We start from the raw sequence: 24,209 nt of genomic DNA, 5'->3' as shown, positions 1-24,209 counted from the left end.
ATTGCTCCATTGCTTCCATACCTGACTGCCATGATGCGTACTGGCTGAGACCTCTGGACTTTCTGCTTTGGAGATACAGGCTGCAGTGAATTTGTTCCTGAGGCTGGCAGCTGGCCATTGTGAAGGAGTGGGGTGCTTTCTGAATGCACGTTGTAGGGGGTGTACAAACTTTCAAATGAGGAGTTCATATCATTAACTAACGCTTCCAAGTCCACATCATCATCTGAAAAGAAACAAGAAAACAGACACACTGACAGTCAGAAGCAACAAAACAGGGGCAGAGCTGGCACTACTGGTGAATATTGGAGAAAGAATGTAAGGGACAGGTTTGCCCAGGAAGGTGGAACACATACTGGACTGATTCAGTTGCAATGCTAAACCAGGATTTAGCATTTTGAGAAAGCGCTCCTCTTTCTACGCACCCCACCCCTTCAACAGCACTCCTTTCGCTTCTGTTTTACATTGACCACAGCTTGTGCTGTCATTGAACTTGGGTTAATTTTTAATATGGGTCGAAGCAATAAGGCGATTTCTAAGGTCAATAGACTGCAAGAGGGCTGGAGTGTCGCTTAGGAGCCTACCAGATCACAGCGTAGAAAGCAAAGAGACATTCCACTGCAACCTTGGGGAGCCCCCTGGGAAAACTGTTCCGTGTTGTCTGAAGGTTGGTTACTCCTGACTCAAGAGGACAGACCTCTGGAGCTATTCTCCCATTGATTTACAAAGCCCCGAACAACTTGGGCCCAGGAAACCTCAGGGATCACATGAACCTTTATATTCCAGCTTGTTCACTGAGAACATCTGCAGGAGTATCTCTGGTCGTTCCCCAAGTTGGTGAGGATCGTTTGGCGACAACAAGAAATTTAGCCATTAGTCTAAAATAGTCGTTGGCCCAGTCCTGTGGAACTCTCTCCCAATAGATTCAGGGGGCATCTGCTGTGCCAGCTTCTAAATGCCTGCTGAAAGCTTTTATTCCACTTGGTCTACGCAGGCAATTAAGAGTAAACCTCCCACAATGGTTTACTGGTGCTTGCTTTTAACATTTTTGCTTTTAATCCGTTTTTAATGCTTTTAATTTGTTTTGGCTTTTATCTTTCTACTGTTATAAACTGCTTTGATATGTTTTGTGGTTTAGCGGTATATAAATACTTTTTTAAAATAAATATGGGTCGCGTGTGTTTTTCGTAGCGCTCTGCTTAGAATCTTTACAACCAGGATTAAGCAGAGTTGTCAGAGATGGAGAGCAGCACCAAGTAAAAGGTAGCTGGTGGATTTTAAGCAGGTAACCAGCAGGTGGCAGTGCTTCCTTTGAAAAGTGCAGAGACAATACTTGCACTTACTCTCAGGAACCAAGTATTTGTAATCCAGGACTTCATAAATAAATAAATAAATAAATAAATAAGTGATTGTTTGCACATTTTAAGCCAAACTAGCTGATATGACTGAGGAAAATAAGAGCAACTAAATTAGAATGCCAGTAAAAATTACTGAAACATTTCATAATATGCTAGTACTTGAAACACTCAAGTTTGTTCACCAAGCCTGTGTTTAGAACTGGAAATTGAGAAGGCATACAAAGGACTAAGGATTCCCAGAGTTGAAAACCAGGCTTAAGCGAATCCGAGGCTGAGCGTCTGTCTGGGCAGAGTAAGAACAGCTCGGTCTTCTAATTCACGATACAGCCATACCTTTGGGGAAATGTGATGCGGCATTGAACTGCATTCACACCAATGCTTCTTTGGGGTGCGGGACATGGCCATGCGAGGTGCCCCCATAGCATTTAAGAAGCAAAATATGTAGGAAAAGAAACTTGGGGGGTTCCTATTAGTTACAAATGCCACATATGAAATTAGGGGGTTTTTTGCACTACTTTACCCATGATTTTATTTAATAGCACTAATACCAGTCTTTGGGGAACTCCACTTTGTACATCCCTCCACGAGAAGAATCATCCATTGATTCCCGCTCTCTGCTTCCTGTTTCTCGGCCAGTTACTGATCCACAAGAGAGCCCTCTCCTCTTACTCCATGATTCCCAAGCTTATTCAGGGCTCCTTGGTGGTGAGGTGCATTGTCGACAACTTTTTAAATGTCTAAAGGCACAGTGTCAACTGGATCACCTCTAACAGGCTTGTTGGCCCTCTCAAAGAACTCTAATAGGTTACTGAGCCGGTTCTGCCCTTTGGCATGAGGGATAGGGAGCCAATGGCTCTTTAGTCGCCCTGCTAGGAGATGGGAGTTTCTCATCCCTGTTCTATACGCTTAGCAATTCTACTAACAATGCCTTCCACTACTTTACCCAGAACAGACACTAAGCTATCAAGCCTTTAAGTTTCAGGACTCTCCCCAGATCTTTTTTGAAAAACAAAAATTGGAGTTACATTGGGCACTTGGCAATCCTGAATTAGAGAGGCTGGTCTTAAGATATTTTTGTTAGAAGATCAGCAATTTCATACTTGATTCCTTTAAGAATTCTTGGGTGGATGCCATCTGGATCTGGTGACATTCCAGTTTTTATTTTGTCAACATGGCCCAGAACTTTATCTATTGTCCCTACTATTTGCCTCAGTTTCCCAGAGTCCCTTCCTGTGAAAGTTCAAGCACATAGAAATACCCTGTACAGTGGTACCTCGGGTCAAGTACAGTGGTGCCCCGCAAGACGAATGCCTCGCAAGACGGAAAACTCGCTAGACGAAAGAGTTTTCCGTTTTGGAGGTGCTTCGCAAAACGAATTTCCTATGGGCTTGCTTCGCAAGACGACAATGTCTTGCGAGTTCCTGCTGGTTCCCCCCCCCCCTTTTTCTAAGTCGCTAAGCCGCTTATCAGCTGATCCGATCAGCAGATAAGCCGCTAAAAGCCGCTAAAAGCCGCTAAAAGCGCTAATCCGCTAATCCTTCAATGGGCTTGCTTCGCAAGACGAAAAAACCGCTAGACGAAGAGAATCACAGAACGGATTCTTTTCGTCTTGCGAGGCACCACTGTACATAATTCATTCTGGAGGTCCATTCTTAACCTGAAACTGTTCTTAACCTGAAGCACCACTTTAGCTAATGGGGCCTCCTGCTGCTGCTGCGCCACCGGAGCACGATTTCTGTTCTCATCCTGAAGCAAAGTTCTTAACCCGAGGTAAGATTTCTGGGTTAGCGGAGTCTGTAACCTGAAGCGTATGTAACCTGAGGTATCACTGTATCTTCCTCTGTGAAGGGAGATGCAAACAATTCCTTCAGCTTCTCTGCAATCTCCTTATCCTCCTTTATTTGCTCCTCAAAGTTCTTTTTTAGCATCCCTTGTTCTCATTTGGACAAGACATTTTCTAAACGAAGCCTTCTTGATTCGAAGAGCTTCTTTGAGTCTGCTTTATGCAGGGCTGGTCCAAGACATTTGGGCACCTGAGGTGGACCCCAAAATGCCATCCTTCCCCCCCCTTCCAGGGAAGAAGGGGTGAGGGTAGCTGTGGACCCTGCTTCCTGAGGCGGTCACCTCACCTTGCCTCATGGGCAGGCCGGCCCTGCCTTTCTGGATCTGCAGTATACATTCTAGCTGAGATCCTAATACTGCAGCTTCTTTAAAAAAATAAAACTCCCAAGCATTTGGGAGAGAGTTGCCTTTCACTTTAGTCTTTCCATTAACAGCATTTGCAGGAACAGTGCAAGGTGGCATGTAAAATACCTTTAAAAATGCTAACACATGGCACCATTGAGGCACCTGAGCCGCGCTGCAATTGTTGTGCTGTTCAGAAAACCCTTTTGTCTCAGTTCTTGCGTCCAAACCAGAAAGGGAAGCCTCAGGAGCCATCTGCAATGGCTGCCAATTCCCAGAGCACCTACAGGCAACCGGGCCGCGTGATCCAGCCATTGCCACACCCTGCTATCAGGCAAGTCTGGAGCTGCCACTGCTCACAGCAGGAAGACGAGGCGCTGTTCTCTGATAGGAGGAGCAAGGAATTCCCCCTTCCAGGTTTTTTGTTGGTTTTTTGCCTTTGTTCAGGAAATTGCACATAGCAGCACACATACTGCTATGAGGGTGAACTCTCCTTGCTGGAAACGTGGGGCAAAGAGTAGTTTAGGAGACCTTAAGGCACAACAGCCTACTGCCACTTTGGAAATAAATGCGTACAACAGGTACTGAATGAACTTCTGTGTGATGCAGACATGTTAACCAGGACTCAGTGCCGGAAGCTAATAAGGAACGCATCATCTCTCTCCTCATTGATATGAAACCTCACACGAACCGTCTCAAAATTAAGCTCCACTTCCCAAAACCACTTGTAACAGATTATCCTAAAATCACACTGAATTAGTCCCAAACATTCTGAATTTCTCACAGATCAGCAGGTTTTCTTCCCTAAAAGGCAGCTACTGTGAGTGAGACAACTATTGATAGACACTCCTGTTTTTGTATTTAAAAAAAGGGGGGGGTAAAGGACCCCTGACAGTTAAATCCAGTCACAAACGACTCTGGGGTTGTGGTGCTCATCTCGCTTTACTGGCCGAGGGAGCCGACGTTTGTCCGCAGACAGTTTTCCTGGGTCATGTGGCCAGCATGACTAAGCCGCTTCTGGCAAAACCAGAGTAGCACACGGAAACGCCATTTACCTTCCCACCTATTTATTTTTTGGTGTGCTTTCGTACTGCTAGATTGGCAGGAGCCGGGACCGAGCAACGGGAGCTCACCCCATCGCGGGGATTTGAACCGCCGACCTTCCGATCGGCAAGCCCAAAGCTCAGTGGTTTACACCACAGTGGTTTACACCCGCATCCCATCCTGTTTTTGTACCACAACACAAAAGATCCAGGAGAACATGAATTTCAACAATCAGCTTGTGGAGAAATGTTCCGATAAAGCACAGGCTGTAGTCAAAATTCATTCTTGGCTTACTGCTTGCGGTCTGGGGGAGAAAAACCATTAGCCTGAGTTTGCATGTCTTGCTAAGCCAACCCAGAGCTTAGTTCTCAGTAGCATTGCAGCTGCATGGCCAGCGAAGGAGCAGAGGAGTCACAGTTTCCCCTGTGAATACCCACAGGCATTTTCACTTAGCCAGGGTTTATCGTGGTGCTACATGCAAAATGGGCTGTGATGCTTCTCCCATTAGCCAAGGTTAGGAGACAGAAGCATTTCCCCAACATGTGAATTCTTGAAGGGTGGGTGGGGGCAGATAATGTATGTATGTGCAAGCCCACATATCATAGCACGCCCGCTGACCCCAAACACACACCACACTTCCCAACCTTCGCCACATTGCACAGAGTAGGGCTGAAGGAATCTTCTTTGAACATGAGTTCATGCTTAGTATCAGGCACCAACTGCATGAAGATTCCCACTCTCTTCTCCCTACTTAGTAGCCAACCTGGAGAAGCGCTTGCTACTTTGCAGATTTGCAGTTTCTCCCAATGAAAATATTGTGCTATTGTTGAATTTGATTTTTCCCCCCTCCCCCGTATGGAGAAACACAGCCAGCTAAACTCTGTTCCTCTTACCTCCTTGATGATTTAATGAGAGGCGGCTTGACTGTTCTTGGAATCCGGGTTCCACTAGATCACGTCGAGTGTGTGCTGATGTCTGATCTACACTGTCCTAGCAAAAGGAAAAAAGCGGGAGATCTCGTTCAGAAATGAGATGAACAACCTCTGCCTCTCAGAATATAAAGAGAACTGGTCTCTTATGGAAAATAAAGCAGCAAGCAGGGTCTGGAAACCAAGCCTGATGAGGAACGGTTGAAGGAGCTGGGAATGTTTAGCCTGGAAAAAAGGAGAATGAGAGGAGATATGAAAGCCATCTTCAAATATCTCAAGGGCTATCGCATAGAAGAGGGAACAAGCTTGTTTTCTACTTGTTTTATTCATAAATTAACAGAAAAGCAAGAGCAAGCCTTGGCAGAATTTCAGTTACAGTTCACACACCCTACAAATCTGTGCAGGTCAAGTGCTGTCATCAGGCCTACACTGTGGACCATAAGCTAAAGGGATCTTTCCTAACAACTAACAGTCCCTTGAATCTGTCTGGAATGCCAGGGCCATATCCTGGAAGATATGAGGCAATCAAAGGGGACTGAGGCACTCTGAGCACACAGCTAAGCTCCAGAAATGAAATGGCTGAGGCATGATGTGCAGTACTTTCCCCAAACATCTTGCTGCCTGAAGTGGAACCCAAATGTGTGTCCTCCTGCGCTATTCCCTTCATCTTTGTAAGTTTTCCTGATCCACAACTAGTGATGTGAGGTAAGAATATTCTCAAGAATATTCTCAGCTAGAAAATTCTCCGGAGAATATTCTCCACAAACTGTAAATTCCAATGAAAGAACCAGTTTTACAACCCACATTTAAAAAATCTAGTAAATAGTAAGTCAAGCTGTGATATTGCCAGTGTAAGTAATGAATAATGATTTTTTTTTTTTATCCAGTAACATTACTGGGCATTGTGTCATTCACCATTGGCAGTTCTGAAATGTGAGCTACAAAAAACATTTTAAAAAATGCTATTCATTTAATTTGATGAACATTTGAATTCATATGTATTTCAACTACAGTGGTGCCTTGGTTTATGAACTTAATCCGTTCCAGAAGTCCGTTCTTAAACCAAAATCGTTCTTAAACCGAGGTGTGCTTTCTTTGATGAGACCTCCCGCCGCTGGTGCCCTTCCACCATTCAGATTCCATTTTTAAACCGAGGTAAAATTCTTCAACTGGGACACTATTTTTGTTTTGCAGAGTTTGTAAACCAAATCGTTCTTAAACCGGGCTGTTCTTAGACCGAGGTACCACTGTACTGAGTTTCCTCATACCAAACCTTAACATGACAATTATTGGTGCCATCACCAGTGGATAATCTATTTTAAATGAAAATTTTCTAATATTCTCATTAATCGAGAATATTCTCCAAAAGATTATTCTCCATCATTTAGCATCACTACCCACAACCATTGGGCATTGCATGTGACCTTTCACAACCTAGGTTAAAATTAAACCTGGCACACTAAAAAAAAATAAAAAATACCACAGTGAGCTGCTCAATGCAAGTTTAGAAGTGTGCTCAGTTTCATTTGAGTCTGGGTTGGTCACAGGCAACACTAAACCTCCACAGAGAAGCAGGACACTCATTATCCCAGAGGCTCACCCCCTAAATCCAGATTTCAGTTGTACACTGAAATGCGCCTTAATTTTGTCCTCAGAAAATGCAGTTTATTTTGCCTGAGGAGGTTTTGTACTGTGCTCACACATTCACCTACGTATCATTTCACCGTCTATTTATACAAGGTGTTTAAAGACAAATAACAGCAGGTTGCCAACTGCAACAGCAATCTAGGTGGACATAGGAGCAAGGTCAGAAGATTAGAAAGTGTTCTGTGTCGTGCCCAATCCCTGCCGAGGCTGCGAATATTCTGTGCGCAGAGAGACCAGGCTTGCAATATCTCGCCATATATTTATACTTGGGGAAATGAATACTGTCTTCCTTCTAGCAATAAAGATTTTTAGTCAAAACTCAAGGGATGCCGGCATTTGACTTCACTGCTGCAGTGAGTTAAACGCTATTTCAGACCCTACTTTTAAAACATTAGTAAAGGTAAAAGTAAAGGTACCCCTGCCCGTACGGGCCAGTCGTGTCCGACTCTAGGGTTGTGCGCTCATCTCACTTAAGAGGCCGGGGGCCAGCGCTGTCCGGAGACACTTCCGGGTCCCGTGGCCAGCGTGACGAAGCTGCTCTGGCGAGCCGGCACCAGCGCAGCACACGGAAACGCCGTTTACCTTCCCGCTATAAAGCGGTACCTATTTATCTACTTGCACTTTTAGGGGTGCTTTCAAACTGCTAGGTGGGCAGCAGCTGGGACCGAAAGACGGGAGCTCACCCCGCCGCGGGGATTCGAACCGTCGACCATGCGATCGGCAAGTCCTAGGCACTGTGGTTTTACCCACAGCACCACCCGCGTCCCTTTAAAACATTACCCACTATAAAATAAATTCACATTGCCCATTTGATCCAATTATACCATACACCTTCAAGAAAATATCTGACAGAAGGGAAACAGGAGGTTTTAGACCATGGGTAGGCAAACTATGGCCCGGGGGCCAGATCCAGCCCAATCGCCTTCTCAATCCAGCCTGCGGACAGTCCGGGAACCAGCGTGTTTTTACATGAGTAGAATGTGTCCTTTTATTTAAAATGCATAGGAATTCGAGGGGCATAGGAATTCGTTCATCCCCCCCAATAGATAGATAGATAGATAGATAGATAGATAGATAGATAGATAGATAGATAGATAGATAGATAGATAGTCCGGCCAATCACAAGGTCTGAGGGACAGTGGACTGGCCCCCTGCTGAAAAAGTTTGCTGACCCCTGTTTTAGACCAAGTGACCAGTAGCGGCTTCCAGATATTTCAGCTTTAAGGTGAGGGTTTGTTGCACTACTCTGCAGCATAGGTGTCAAGTGTCCCTTATTTGAAGGGACAGTCCCTTATTCCAGCGCCATGCCCCACTGCTGTCCCTTATTGATGGATGTCCCTTAAATGATGTCCCTTAAATTTCAAAGGAAGCAGCTCCTCTCCCTCCCTCCCTGCCGGCCAGGGAGGAGGGAGGCTCCAACTGTGTTGCTTGGCTGTGTTGCTCACCCAATAAGAAGTCTAAGAACGACTGGGGGGTGGAGCTTGCATCCCTTGTGTGTGGCTAGTTAATGCAAGCTGAGGGGTTTTTTGAATGCTGGACGCCATTTTGTTACACGTGCTGCTGCAAACTTTGCAGGGCCAGGCCGGGGAGCCATCTTAAGTTGAGGCTGCATAGGCCTTGTGGTGCATGTGATTCAGATTCTGTTCAGTTGAACCTCTGGTTACAAAGTTGGTTGGACAGTGTTCTCGAAGCTACCAGCATGAGTTTGACCAGACTGCAGGAGGACAGGAAGACTGGAGTGCCTGGAACAGGTGAGGCTGCAGGTCCCTTATTTTGGCTGCTGGTCCCTTATTTTCAAGGCTGCTGGCCCCTTATTTTCAAATCTGTTGACAGCTATGCTCTGCAGAGCACCTTTGCAAAGCATGGTCCTGAAGAACCCACGCTCCTGATGACTTTCCCCTGAAAGGATGCAGCCACCAGCTTAAACCAAAAAATGGCGCCTCACCTCTGGTTTAGACTTTTAAAAATGAAGGCATGTTCTGTGGTCAAAAATATACGTGCTTCCTAGGGCTAGTCATCGAGGGGGGTGGGAATACAGCTTGAGTTTTCTTTTATTTGGCTAGTACCAATTCCAATTGACCAATGTGACTCGATTTGTTGCAATTTGTAAATGAGATGCAGAAAGTGGTTTTGAATCATTTTGATGAGGTGGCAAACAGCAACAGTTGTCACTGTGCTTTCTCCACAATTGTGTATGTCTGGTTTTAAAGTACAGTGGTACCTCGGGTTAAGAACTTAATTCGTTCTGGAGGTCCGTTCTTAACCTGAAACTGTTCTTAACCTGAAGCACTACTTTAGCTAATGGGGCCTCCTGCTGCCACCACGCAGCCGGAGCACGATTTCTGTTCTCATCCTGAAGCAAAGTTCTTAACCTGAAGCACTATTTCTGGGTTAGTGGAGTCTGTAACCTGAAGCGTCTGTAACCCGAGGTACCACTGTACTGCTTTACTTATACAGAAGCAATTACTCCGTTTGGGAAAGGAAAATGGTCTATCAAGAACATGGAATGCATTGCTAAAAGTCTACAGTCACTCTACTCAAAACCCACACCAAATATTTATTTAAAGAAGGAATAAGGTACTGGAATTCCAAAAAGGTAACTTCTTATTTGCCTTGTTTAGGGAATAGAGAAACAGCTGCATTTCTAACTAATGCCGAATGACAGAGATGGTACTGAAGAAGAGGAGATATTAATTTTAATTAAAATGTTGTAATAGGAAAAAAATTGAAATTTCAACTGCATGAGAGATGTATATTAGCTTGAGAATAAACTCAAAGCTGAACATGAAACTCACCCTTCAGTATATGCCCTCGAAATTACACAAAGCTATTGTTTCCATTCATCAACAAGCTTTCAAAAGGTTTTCTTAAAAAGATGGAATCTGCCATTAGACCGTTTTATAGTAAAATTCACCTACAGTTGTCCTATATGACTTGTGGACTAAAAAACCCAAAGACAGTCTACAAAAACATCAACAACACAATTTCTGCTACCTGCCTCGAACCCACCATTTAGGTCTCCAAAACCACCAGCCATCAAAGCCTTCCGTCTGCTTCTCAATTCTCCCAGCCTTTGTGTCTGTTCTTAAAGCATTTTGTTCTTGCTTCACTTCAGCCTGAACCCAGGGTTAAGATCAGAACCTGTGCATCTTTTCCCAAAAATCTTGCAAGGATAGAATAGGAAGGAAAGGCAGTACCAATCAGTAGCCAAAGCTTGTAGGGAGAGTGTCAGGAAACCAGCTGAAGGTCAGAATGAGCTTAGGCTTAGAAGAGATGTTAAAAATAACAAAAAGGTATTTTGAAGCTTTGTTCAGAGCAGGAGGAAGAACTGGGAAATGGTAGCTCCACTGCATCAAGAAATAAGAGGGTGACTTACATCTGGCCTGACACAACCACACATGTGAAAAAGCCTAGGGGATATACTTAATATGATAGCAGTACTGTACTCAAATACCTGAAGCGCTGTCACATTGATGGAGTGGTTGTTTATGCTGCTCCAGAGGACAGGACCCTAACCAACAGGTTCAACTTACAAGAAAAGGGGTTTAAACTAAACATTAAAAGGTAAAGGACCTCTGACAGTTAAGTCCAGTTGCAGACAACTCTGGGGTTGTGGCGTTCATCTCGCTTTACAGGGAGCCAGCGTTTGTCCGCAGACAGTTCTTCTGGGTCATGTGGCCAGCATGACTAAGCCACTTCTGGCACAATGGAACACCGAAACCAGAGCAGCGCACGGAAATGTCATTTACCTTCCTGCCAGAGCGGTAGCTGTTTATCTACTTGCACTCTGACGTGCTTTCGAACTGCTAGGTGGGCAGGAGCAGGGACCGAGCAACGGGAGCTCACCCCGTTGTGGGGACTCGAACTGCTGACCTTCTGATCGGCAAGCCCAAGGCTTAGTGGTTTAGACCACAGCGCCACCCGTGTCCCTAAACTAGACATTAGGAAGAGGTTATTGACCCTGCAAACATCTAGGCAGTGGAACAGTGTTCTTGGGGAGGTGGGCTGTCTTTCCTGAGGAACTTTAAAGCAACGATTGGAAGGTCACTTATCAAGAATAGTGTAGCCATGTATCTCCTGTATTGCAAGGGGGCTGGGATAGATGCAGCCTCCAACTCTTATGATTCTACAACAATACTGCCTGATCTCTAAACCATGGTTATAGAGAGGAAGAGGCTTGTAGACCTACATCCTCCCTTCAGCTTCTGGGTGCAAATTCTTTGCACACATGGTTTCATTTTTCAGTTGACCGTGAGACTGTGCATTACTTCTACACCAGTGCCTGCAAACCCTTGTTTGCTCCAAACTGCAAAGTCTGCAGCTTCTGTGGACTGGCAAAAGCCATGCTGGCTAGGAAAAAGACCAGTGCAGAAGCAAAAGACTACCAGGCCCCATAATTAGGCAAAAAGAAGGGGAGAATGTGAGAGAGGGAGGGAGAGAAGCAAAGTACAGTGGTGCCCCGCAAGACGAATGCCTCGCAAGGCGGAAAATTCGCTAGACGAAAGAGTTTTCCGTTTTGGAGGTGCTTCGCAAAACAAATTTCCTATGGGCTTGCTTCGCAAGACGACAATGTCTTGCGAGTTCCTGCTGGTTTTTTTCCCTTCCCCCCTTTTTCTAAGCCGCTAAGCCGCTTATCAGCTGATCCGATCAGCAGATAAGCCGCTAAAAGCCACTAATAGCGCTAATCCGTCAATTTCGTCTTGCAAGGCACCACTGTACAGGCAAATCTGAACAGCCCTCCCAACAGTCTTTATGACTTGCACTGCCACAAAGAGCTAATCTTCAGGAAAGGGCTATTTTTCATATTCAAAGAAAAAGCTCATTGAAGGAAAGCAAATAAATGTGGATAAAAGTTCTAAGCAGACATTGCACACACTGAATAAGTACTTTTACAGTAATTTTCTGTTGCCTTCTGAATCCAAAACTAATCAAAGCTATCCATCTAAAATAAGAACCAAATTAAATGCAAGCTACATGTATAGAGGGGAAAGACTGAGAGAGCACGCACCAACAAGGAACAGCAGTTATCATGAACTGGCACTATTCTCCTCTTGGCAGGCGAGCCCTTCACACTGCCAGTTGCCTCCAAAATTCGCAGGGAGTACTTCATTTTCTACTCCTCTGCAACAGCTCATTTTGTTCTTCTGTTCCCTCCCCCCTCAATTTGGGCTATTGACACACTTGAAACAAAAGGAAATTACTGCTATGCTCTGGAAAGAAATACATTCCAGCACTTCTGCAGAAGCAACTACAATGGCTCTTTTAATACTCCGTGAACACACTGAAACTGCTGCCTTAACTTTCCTCCGAGTTCACGAGGCTCCCGCAATTACCAGTGTGGTTTTGGGGAGAGACGTTTCCTTGTGTGCTGTTACTAACGTGCCCCTGCACACACGAAACGAGGGAAAGCTAATCGATTTCAACCCTCCCCAACTTTCCTGACAAAGGCTAGTTAAAGCATTTGTTATGCCATTTGACGTTATCTATACATGGAGCAATGCTGTACTGTCGCAGCTATCAAATTCAGTGCCTCAAGAAGAAAAATGAGGAAAATTGTGAGATATCACTACCACTTATATATTTACTTAATATATATACAGTGGTGCCCCGCAAGACGAATGCCTCGCAAGACGAAAAACTCGCTAGACAAAAGGGTTTGCGGTTTTTGAGCTGCTTCGCAAGATGATTTTCCCTATGGGCTTGCTTCGCAAGACGAAAACGTCTTGCAAGTTTGTTTCCTTTTTCTTAACAGCGTTAATACAGTTGCGACTTGACTTCGAGGAGCAACTCATAGAACGCGGTGTGGTAGCCTTTTTTGAGGTTTTTGGTGATTTTTGAAGCTTTTCCAAAACTTTCCCGACACCGTGCTTCGCAAGACGAAAAAACCGCAAGACGAAAAAACTCGCGGAACGAATTAATTTCGTCTTGCGAGGCACCACTGTATCACCAATAACAATATCTAATGAGGGATGTATCAAGTACGTTAAGTAAGCTTGCAGTACCCAAATGACCCTCCATGAAAATATTCCCAGGGTAAACCATTTGGGAAAGTGGGGCCCTCGTGACAGGAACAGGGTCAGCTTGTTCTCTGCCCGTTCGAATTTCAGTAGGCCAGCAATTTACAAAGTGGACAAAACACTTCCAAGTGATCTGAAACAAAAGCTGGAGACTGTTGGGACTGCTGTTACAGTGGTACCTCGGGTTAAGAACTTAATTTGTTCTGGAGGTCTGTTCTTAACCTGAAACTGTTCTTATCCTGAAGCACCACTTTAGCTAATGGGGCCTCCTGCTGCCAACGCCGCGCAATTTCTGTTCTCATCCTGAAGCAAAGTTCTTAACCCGAGGTACTATTTCTGGGTTAGTGGAGTCTGTAACCTGAAGCGTCTGTAACCTGAAGCGTCTGTAACCCAAGGTACTACTGGACTGGACTGCACAAAACTCGAGGAACAGAAGCAGATATCCATGGGACAAACATTGAGCATGACGGTTTACACATAAAAGTTGATCCATCTGTCGTTGGTGCAATACCCAGCTCTATTTCTCAGTCGCATCTGAATCAGGAGAGGCCATGCAAAGCCCTGGACTGCTGCCTGGACTCAGCGGTAGGATGGACAAGTGCCACTAAACGGACTCTGAATCCTGGCACGACACAGGCATCGTGGGCGGGCAGTTCTTGAGTCAGGATAATTGGTCAACTGCCTGCTTTGGATGGAGCTGTACTCCCTGTGCAGTCTGGGGGTGCCCTTGGATCCATGTCTCTTGCTGGAGGCCCAGGCGACCTCCTTGGCTCCGAGAGCCTTTTACCAGCTTCAGTTGGCAAGACAGTGATGGCCGTTTCTGGAACACGATAGCCTGAGCACTGTCACCCATGTACGGGCAACCTCCAGGCTCGTTACTGCAATGTGCTCTATGTGGGGCTGCCCTGCAGGTGCAAAATGTGGTGGCTCAACTGCTCACTGGGGTGGAATACCACCACCATATCATGCCATGGGGGGGGGGGGATGCACTGCTTGGCAGTTAGCTACCAAGCAAAGTGCAAGGTGTTTATATCTGTGCAGCTTGGGACCTACAAGTGTCAAACATGCCCCCCCCCCCAATATAGCTCCTTCCCTTTATATATCAGAAAGCTGCCTTCTCCATTTTCTTTTCAGCACCCAATAAACACATTCTTCTTTCAGCAAGCTCCGATTCCCGGTTGGTATCTGTACTGGATTTGAATTGATTTTATAAATTTGCTGCTGTTGCTTTAAAAGCATATACGCATATAATTGGTTGTTTTTTAATTAAACATGTGTTACATATATTATGAATAATAACAATTTTTAATAATAATATTAACATACAAGCACACACATTTCTGTGTCCAAACCATGTGGTAAAGGTAAAGGTACCCTTGCCCGTACAGGCCAGTCGTGTCCGACTCTAGGGTTGTGCGCCCATCTCACTTAAGAGGCCGGGGGCCAGCGCTGTCCGGAGACACTTCCGGGTCACGTGGCCAACGTGACGAAGCTGCTCTGGCGAGCCGGCACCAGCGCAGCACACGGAAACGCCGTTTACCTTCCCGCTATAAAGCGGTACCTATTTATCTACTTGCACCCGGGGGTGCTTTCGAACTGCTAGGTGGGCAGGAGCTGGGACCGAAAGACGGGAGCTCACCCCGCCGCGGGGATTCAAACCGCCGGCCATGCGATCGGCAAGCCCTAGGCGCTGAGGTTTTACCCACAGCACCACCCGCGTCCCAAAACCGTGTGGTAGTTTAGTACAAATCACAAAGCCAAATTGTCACTTTAGGTGTGCACACTGATCTGTAAGATTTCTGCCTTAAAGGGACACAAAGAGAACCCTAGTTGACAATGTAGCTCAGCTGCAGCAGCAAACATCAAGGTACAAGGAAGCTAGGGCCAGGGAGCCTCCCTGACTCGCCCCACAGTAACTTAAGATTCATGGGCCATACAAACTCAATGAATAAAGACAGACAGAAAACCAATAGGATTGTGGCTGCCGTCCAACATACTGACTACATAGGTCATCTGTAATGGACTTTTGTGTCCATAGTTATCTTTGCAAGGGAAAAGGTTGGCAGAGAAAACCCAAAAAACCATGGTTGGAGTCCGCGACCAGAAGGAGGAGGAGTACCAGGAGGAATGGATGAAATTCAAAGACTATTTAGTTAAATATGCTAAGATAGTTTAATTGGAAAAGCTTGCAAATTCCAGATAGGCTTAATATTTAATTGTGTGCTTTTAGAGAATAATATGTTTAAAGTCAAAGTAAGAGGTTAAGTGATTAAGTTAATTTTATGAGAAAATGGGTTTTGGGAAACTGTTACAATGATATACACTGAAATGCAGCCAGGGGGATTTGAGGAAGTCACTTAACAATGTTACTAAGATTGGATCAAGTACAGTTAAGATGTATGTATGTATGTATGTATGTATGTATGTTTAAAATTTTGGAAAACCAATAAAAAAAATTGGGGGGGGGGACCAACATGGTTGGGCATCCATGCCCCCTAGCAGCTCTGCCAGGTCCAGAAACCATCCATCAACACTGCTATCAGCTGAGTTGAACTCCACTTGTTCTCCCCATGGAGAACTCAGCAGCACAGCTGACCCCAGCTTCTTGAGGGTGCCCTGGCGGCAGCTGCACCTCCCCATATGGCATTCGGTATGCGGGCAAGTGGGTTTCAGGGAAACTGCCTCACGGGCCACACTGAGAATACACCACACCAAATTAGGACCATGGGATGGAGGTTCCCATCCCATTCTGGTTGCCACACCTCAAAAAGGATACTGGAGAGCCAAAAAGGTGAAAAACAGAACCACTAAAACGATTGAGGGCTGGAGGAAATCTCCTATCAGGAAAGCTTCCCAACGGCAGGTCTTGCATAGGGCTGTCACACATCTGGAATTTCCTAAATGTAGCTGGAATATGGCAGTTGGATACAGTGTCTAGGCGGAAATTTCTAAGGTGTCCGGGTTGTATGACAACCCATGTCGGAAGTCTGTATTTTGGCAAATTTCCTTAAAAATAGCTCAAGAACTTAATTTAATTTGACAGCGCCTATATGATATCGAGCAACAGAATAATTTGGACACAATATGGAAATTTTGTCCATGGTATGATTATTTTCTGCCTAGTCATTTTGATATGTTGGCACCCTATTTGCAAAGTTTAAGAATTCCAAAATACAGACATGCTTTCACTTACGCGAGATTAAATATACTGCCTTCAGTTGTACTTGAGGGTCGATTTCAAAAAATTCCGCTGGGAAAACGGTTATGTCCATGTGGAGATGGCAGTATTGAATCAGGAGCTTGCTCTCTTTATAAAGATTTAAGGCGTGAGGTTATTGCCCCTCTATTATTGTCTGTGCCGGGTTGCTCAACCAAGGCCACTGTGTCCTTCTTCTAGCAGAAGAGGATAATCAGGTGACTGCAAAGATTTTAGCAGGGGCACTTAGAATAAGATTTATTATCTGATGATTGATGTAAACCTCCAGAATGTATTTTGCATAGTTAAGTTATTTACCTCTATCTTCGGTACATTTTATTTTATTGCTATGGCTAATGCAAATAAAAGCTCAAAAACTTCATTTTTTTGAGATTTTGCAAAAAAAAAGGTCAGCACCTCCCCCCCCCCCAAAAAAAAACACACACCCACACCCACCCCTTTGTCACTTTTTGAAATATGGCAACTGGTATTCTAGGTTCATGTCTACACAGAGACTGTATTTGAATTAGAAGTCTCTCTCTTTCACTTTGTAACTTCGCCTCCCTCTTCCACAAAATTATGTGTTATTCACATCAAGGCGTATCTTCTAGCTCCCTGGTCTTCAGCTGGTCAGCTGTGGCCTGATCCAAGGTGCGTCACAACAGCAGCACTGGGTCCCCAACACAGGCTTAGGTTAAAAGGGGGTCCTAGGTCTGGAAAGACTGAATATGTTTGTTCCAGCTTGCGGGAAACAAGAGATAATTTAATGCCTTTACTTCTGGTGCTTACGTGAGCGGAGGGGTGGGATGGAGAGGGAGGGAGGAGCAGAGGAACTGAACTCTGAACTTCCCCTCAAGCTTCTTTTAGTCACTTCATGATGAATCCCTATACTGGAATAAGAGTCACTGATTAAATCACTATGTTATAGCGTTCATTTCCTCCTTAATTGAATAAAGAGTTCAAGTGACTGTGCTCGATTACTGTTGCGACTCCCAATTGCATAAGAATAGGAATGCACACACCGTAAGTCATCCCTGTTTTCTGAGAAATTCTGGAACTCCAATCTGAACTTCCAGGAACACAAGCGAAGTGCTGCCAATTCTCACTGCTGCATTATTTTCTAAACCAAAGAGACAGAGTTTTGGAAAGACCTCCTGAACACGGCAAAGAGGAGAGGGTGGCGGCGGTTTTTGTTTTTTGTTTAATCCCCACAAGATTAGAGATAGTTTCCAAGGGAATGAGTTTGAACAGCAAATGGATTAAAGGAAAGTTCCTGGATCAGCAAGCACAGCTTTTATGAGGAGGTACATAAACGGCACACAGAACTTAGCAAGGAACCTAGAAGCAGCATCAGCCTCCTAAACACAACTTCTAGCTCCTAACTGGAGGGCCAAGCTAAATGCAATACTTGTCACATAGTTTTTCCCTTGCATAGCTGAGTTTTCGGGCTTTTTAAAAACGAATAGCTAGCCAGTGTGCTTCTGAGCCAGATCAGGACTGCAACAAAGCAGGCTTTAACCCCTTTGGTTCTCCTGCAATCTCGGGCTGAAATCCTGCCCCCCCCCCCCAATGCTTTGTTCCTTTAAGCATGGGGAGTGGGGAGGAGAATCTGTCTCGGACAATGGAGGCAGGAAAAGGTTAAATAATCTCTTGCACCACACAAAGGTGCTCCTAACCCCGCAGGAGCATATTTCTCATTTTAGGCCAGGTTTGGCCCTAAACCCTTCACCTAAATGCAAGACAATCAAAACTTGTACAAGTTGTGTATGACAAAACAAGCTCCACAAACAAAATGTGCAGAGGAAGAAAAAAGATCCACCAATCTCAGAAGGGAAATCTATGTTAGGGACAGTGTTGTTGTTTTTCTGGGAGTACAGTGGTGCCTCGCAAGACGAAAAGAATCCGTTCTGTGATTCTCTTCGTCTAGCGGTTTTTTCGTCTTGCGAAGCAAGCCCATTGATGGATTAGCGGATTAGCGCTATCAGAGGCTTTTAGCGGCTTATCTGTTGATCGGATCAGCTGATAAGCGGCCTAGCGCTATTAGAGGCTTATCTGCTGATCGGATCAGCTGATAAGCGGCTTAGCGGCTTAGAAAAAGGGGGGGAGGGGAAAAAACCAGCAGGAACTCGCAAGACATTGTCGTCTTGCGAAGCAAGCCCATAGGAGATTCATTTTGCGAAGCTCCTCCAAAACGGAAAACTCTTTCGTCTAGCGAGTTTTCCGTCTTGCAAGGCATTCGTCTTGCGGGGCACCACTGTACTCAAGGATATGATTTTCTAGAAGAAAAGCACTGGTTAGGAACCAGAGCCCAAGTCCCACTGAGAGGAGGAGGAGGAATGGTTGCTAATTTCCTAGGGCAAGCAAGATGCAGACCACCTGAGAAGAACTGCAAGAAAAAAATTATTAAACTTTCTCAAAAATCTCAAAGCCACACTTCCTCTGGTTGTCTCCCACATACGCTTCTGCCTGAACTCACAAGTGCTACTCTTTTCATTGCTTTGCTAAAATTGCAACTGTGATCTACTTTACAGGGTGGTTGTTGTGAGGACAAACACACTTTGGAAATTTAAAATACTATTACAAAATGTAGGATAGCGCAGGGAATGATTCCAAGTCAGAACTTGCATGCGCAGGGTCTGACTGGGTACGTTATTTTTTTGCTTCATTTTTAGGTTTCCCTCCACCCCATGGCTTCAAATCTGCCCCCCCCAACCCTCTCCCTATTCAAAATCAGGGCAGACAGGCTGGAGAAAAACAATAATAAAGATCGTACGTCCATCAGTATGGCATTTATCTCTCTCTTTTCTCCTCAAAAGAACTCAAGGTAACACTCCTGGTTCTCATTTTCCCCGTGTTCTCCTCACAACAGGCCCATGAGAGAGGTTAGCCTAAGGCAAGCATAGGCAACCTCGGCCCTCCAGATGTTTGGAGACTACAATTCCCATCATCCCTGACCACTGGTTCTGTTAGCTTGGGATCATGGGAGTAGTAGTCCCAAAACATTTGGAGGGCCGAGGTTGCCTATGCCTGGCCTAAGGGATGGTGACCAGGGAAAGGCCACACAGCGGCCAAATGGACATTTCAGATCCTGCCCTCCAGGTCCTCGTCGGCTTAGTATTCCACATTCTAGAAAAAACGTGTAGAATTGCATTAAGTGCGGAGTGGGATATTAACATTTCCCCAGGATTCTGAAAGTACCTGGGAGCCCTTGTTCGAAGGCCTGTGTGGCACTTTTCAAGAGTAATGAATTCAGGCTGGAGTCCCATAAACACTTCCCAGGGAGCATGCAAACCAGTGGGACTCACTCTGTGCAACGTGCAGCTATTGTGGCAGGAATCCACCGCCAGTCCCTATAAGCAGTGCCTGTTATTAGTATAGCTTCTGCAGCCTTAAATGGTTAGGACAGCAGGTTTAATGTGACTTATTTACAAGTAAGTGCACACAGGACAGGATTTCTTGCAACGTTGGTCCTAACGAGAAAATAATCCGACAAAAGTGACATTTGTTTTAGTGGTTCGCCGTAATAACTGCAGCAACTGCTCACTTTGTGATGTCTATTATACTAAATGATTGCTAGAAAGGTCTGAACATCTTCTCTCACCTCATTACTACCTCTGAGCAGGTATGCCTGAGCCATTTATCCTCCAATGTGAGTGAGCAAAGAGACTCCAGCTACCTCCAGCAAAAGCTGAGACCAGCAACCATCTTGCCTGGGAGTCCTGAAACACCTGCTCCCTGCCCTAAAGGTATTTTTTCACCTGACCTGGCAGGGCGGGGCCTGGACTGACTCCAGCTACAAAAGCTGAGGCCGTTGAACAGCCTCTTTTTGTTGCTGTTTTTAAATCTTTTTATGAATTATGTGGACATTGTGTGATTTGGTCATGCACTTTTTTGATGTGCTTTATTTATCGTTTACAACTACTTTTCTTATGTTTGCAATTATGTAAATCATCTCATATTGCAAGCCGCCTTGTGCATGCTTTGAACTATGGAAAGGTGGCATTCAAATCACATGACGATGACAATGATTACTTTTACTGTGTAGATTCTAGAGAACATTCCTCACTTGCAACCTTTCTTTAGCATACTGTAGGACTGCTGCAGCAACACTTCTGAACAGAGAACATCTTGCCTGATTATTAGCAATTGTGCCCAAGTTGTACTTACTGTTACACAAATGAGCACACAGACTGTTGCTTTGCACACTGTTCCTGGCATATTGCGAATGTGATGATGTTTCTGACATCACATAAGAGGGATACAGTAGAACCCCACCAGTAAAACCATTTTCTCCATGCTGCTCATGTGGGACAAGGTCAGAATTAAAGAAATAGGAGTGGACATGCAAGAACCAGCAAGGAAGACATGGCTATGTGGGTGCTCTACAAAAGACACATTGTTCTGTTTCCCATGCTTGCTGAATCGGGGACCTGAAGCATCTCACCAAGACAGGTGCACGAGACATCCAGGACTCACAAGAACTGCTGCTATCAGCTATCAACAATGAACCAACTCAGAGCCTCAAGTTCCTACCAAGCACATCCAGGAAGTAAAGAACAGGTACATATTTTTGAAGATCACTGACTGAGTGTACAGTCGTACCTTGGAAGATGAACAGAATCCATTCCAGAAGTCTGTTCAACTTCTAAAACGTTCGAAAACCAAATCACGGCTTCTGATTGGCTGCAGGAAGCTCATGGGACATTCAGGTTCCAAAAGAACGTCTGCAGACTGGAACAATCATTTCCGGGTTTGCAGCGTTCAGGAACCAAAACGTCTGAGTTCCAGGGCATTCGGGATCCAAGATACGACTGTATTGTGATCCTGAGAAAACAGAAGATTCGGCAAATTCAGAAGTGTTCAGAGGTCTCATTAAGTCTGATTGTGTTTGTTTATTACTCTGCCATGGAACTTCACTTCAGAGTGTGGCACGATTTACAGGGGGGTTGGGAGCCGTCTTCCATTGTCTCCCAAGGCAGACGGATGCCAACCAACCAACCAACCTTGTCCAGATTACTGGTAAGAAAGACTTCTCTTTCCAGGCGGAAGTATGTTCAAGAGAACAGTGTTTATATGTTCCAGTTGTAGCCTGGAGATTAATTAGCATGTGCAACACAGAACTCAAAAGCACTTTTTGATGGGCAGATCCTTCTTGTCTTTGGTAAACACACGTAGCCTTGCATGATTAGCGTTTTGGTACCTAAGATACCACACATAGGGCCACTCAAATCTCTCAGCATCTGAGTAACATTCATCTCACCCCTGAAAGGTGACACGAGTGCTGCAAATTGAAGGATGCCTAATACGTGTCCCACGTCTAAAGGAAGCTGCTATAACTACTGATCAGCTGACTAGTGGTTAGAGCAACCTTGTCTGAAGATGCGCTTTCAGTGCCAATCAGCTGATAGGCACTGGGAGTGCACCTTCCATTTTGTTTACATGGTTACAAAATGGACTCCTCAAAGTCCATTTTGAGGAAATGGTTTGAATTTTATCCATCTTTCAAAACAGAAAGCAGGACTAGGGAGTTCCTGACCCCTGCTTACCAGCACTGATGGGAAGCCCTGCTTGCACAGAAACAAGTGGCAACTTTTAAGTCCCTGCTTGTTCCTTTGCAGCCATGTCCCTGGCTACCACAAACTACAAATCACATATTACATCAGGTGTGGTTGGCAGGGAGCTGCCTCATAGACTGGGCCTAAACAGACCTGCAAGTTCCTCATCACTGCTTTACAGGCTATGTTTCAGTTGCTTTCGTGGTTAGCAAGAGCACCAGCAGAAGCATAACATTTGTATCTGGTTGAGATTACTATCATTTCTCCATAACCTTTTTTCAACTTCCTCCCCAGCATGAAACATCGGTCTTGCGCCAGCCTCCTCATGGCTTCCGTGAAGATTGAAGTAGCCTCTCCTACATGGTAGTCCTTTGTTGGTTTTGATACAGCTAGCAGGAGCCACCAACCCATATTGCTGTTGCAGGAATACCCCTTTGGTAGCACTGCTCTTTGCCTCTGATCTGGGTGTCCCAAAATTGGTTCACTATTTACAGAGCTGTGATGATTTCCCCTGAAAATAGCCTAAACCATAATATGTCATAATAAAGCACCTTGAGAAGGACCTTCAAAGTAAATTTTGAGGGCTTCAGTCACCCTCGCTTTCTGAGTCATCCTATGTACAACGGATCTGGAATGGCTGCTTGCTTTTAAAACACCAAGACCAGCCACTCATTTTCCAAAGCAGTCTTTGAATACTTAGTGGCCTAGTAGTACAGGTTAGCCATCAGGGCACAAAAAGCAGCTAAAGTTAGCCCATAAAGCCAGGCACAGTCCTCCTGCCACGCATGGTGGCCGACCGGGGAAACCAAAGATATTCTTCTGCTGCCTAGCGGAGCCACAATGCACAGCTCAATGGGTCACAACTTGTGCAGGTCTGAAACATAATACACTTTGCCCAGTAAAAATATTAGCTGGCGAATAGTAAATCCACAGCCTTCCAGAGGCCTTGTGTAACCTTACCAGAGCCCGGTAAGAAAGATGGAGGGCTTAAAAACTTTCAGTGTCAAGAAAACCCGGCACAGAAAGAGCCATCCGCCATGCCCCTCTTGAGATCTTGGACAGCCCCTTCTGATTGTCCCATCCCCCGGCTCTCCATCTATTTATTTATTCGCCCACCACCCATGCAAAGCTGCAATCACGTAAATAAATCCTGCGTAAGTTGTGGGTCTACCATAGTGCGAAACTATGGTTTCCCAATCTGTACATGAGTCAGTGCACACCTCGGGTTCCAATGCTACCATCTCTCCTCCTCTGAATGCCAGGAGAATGAGTTTAGAGGATCTCGCTCCCCATTTTAAACAAATTGCAGTTCCGTGTCAAGGTCCAAACGCAGAGAAGTATGGTTTGTTTAAGCTCTAGTTTGGCAGCTGGTTTTGGATCCTGGTTTGCAGTCTGCTTAAAATTGGAAGGGAAATCTTCCAATCTCCTCTGGCATGCAAATGAGGCTGAGAGTAAGAGCGCATGAGCGCATGAGCCCAAGGCTCACAATGAATCGCTGATATAGCAGGAAAGCCTGGGTTCCCTTTAAATCTGATCCAGGCCACTGACGTAATTAAGGCTAACTAGTGAGTTACTCAGCTCAGTAAACAGGCTTTACTCCACCACTACAGCTGGATTCCATGCATTTTAAATATATTTAAGTTATAACTTACTATTCGGTAAGGATGGTGCAAAAAGGAGTCTGGGCAGCCAGCTAAAGCCATTTGTGCCTTCAGAATATCTTCAAAATTACATCTACTGCTTTGCGGCACCTGCAGTATAAAAACAAGATGGTGAGAAAACTGTGCTGGAGGTGTTGACAAATTGTTAATATGGCAAACAACTTGGAGATGGAGGGACAGAGAGGCGAAGAGAAAGGCCTGCGCCTTTCTGCCAATCACAGTATGGAAGTAATATTGGGAGCCCAGCAGTCAGGTTATTTTATTGCATAACAGAAGGACTGGAATAAAGCCCATAACAGCTGCTAGCCCACATAAAATTTTACTAGCATACCTGACTTGCCCAAACACCTACATACTTCTGTAAGTCATGCAGAGCACAACAAATTCTGCATACAAAAGAACCCCCCCCAAAAAAAAAAAATTACAACAAGGATTCCCTGCCTAATCACTTGGAGAGTCTTCTGACTTACCACAAGAGATCTGACAAACGACTACTTATAAACCTACGAAACATTCGAAAGGTAGAAATTTATTTTATTTTTAAACTACTGAGTCCTACCACTGTAGGTAGAGGTGCTCTTTGCCTACAAATTCCTATGATCTGCATGTGCAACAGTGTAA

At 45.0% G+C, this 24,209-nt stretch overlaps 1 protein-coding gene across 4 annotated transcripts in view; it reads right to left on the bottom strand.

The window, feature by feature from the left end:
- GRB10 (growth factor receptor bound protein 10) overlaps positions 1-24,209 on the bottom strand; it is a 91,932-nt gene that overhangs the window by 41,621 nt on the left and 26,102 nt on the right. For 3 of the 4 annotated variants that reach the window (XM_081166434.1, XM_081166437.1, XM_081166436.1), the window contains exons 2-4: positions 23,580-23,678; positions 5,477-5,573; positions 22-223 (exon numbers count right to left, since the gene is read on the bottom strand). In XM_081166434.1, coding sequence (XP_081022560.1) covers positions 22-223; positions 5,477-5,573; positions 23,580-23,630 — 350 coding nt within the window. In that variant the 5' untranslated portion in view covers positions 23,631-23,678. Of the gene's footprint in view, positions 1-21; positions 224-5,476; positions 5,574-23,579; positions 23,679-24,209 lie in introns of those variants that run through there. The other variant, XM_081166435.1, reaches the window with a different exon arrangement.

This window comes from Podarcis bocagei, assembly GCF_964188305.1.
Source record: "Podarcis bocagei genome assembly, chromosome: 13".
NCBI classification, from domain to species: domain Eukaryota; kingdom Metazoa; phylum Chordata; class Lepidosauria; order Squamata; family Lacertidae; genus Podarcis; species Podarcis bocagei.
Note: the sequence above shows the minus strand (reverse complement) of the source record. Positions and strands in the feature narration are given on the sequence as shown.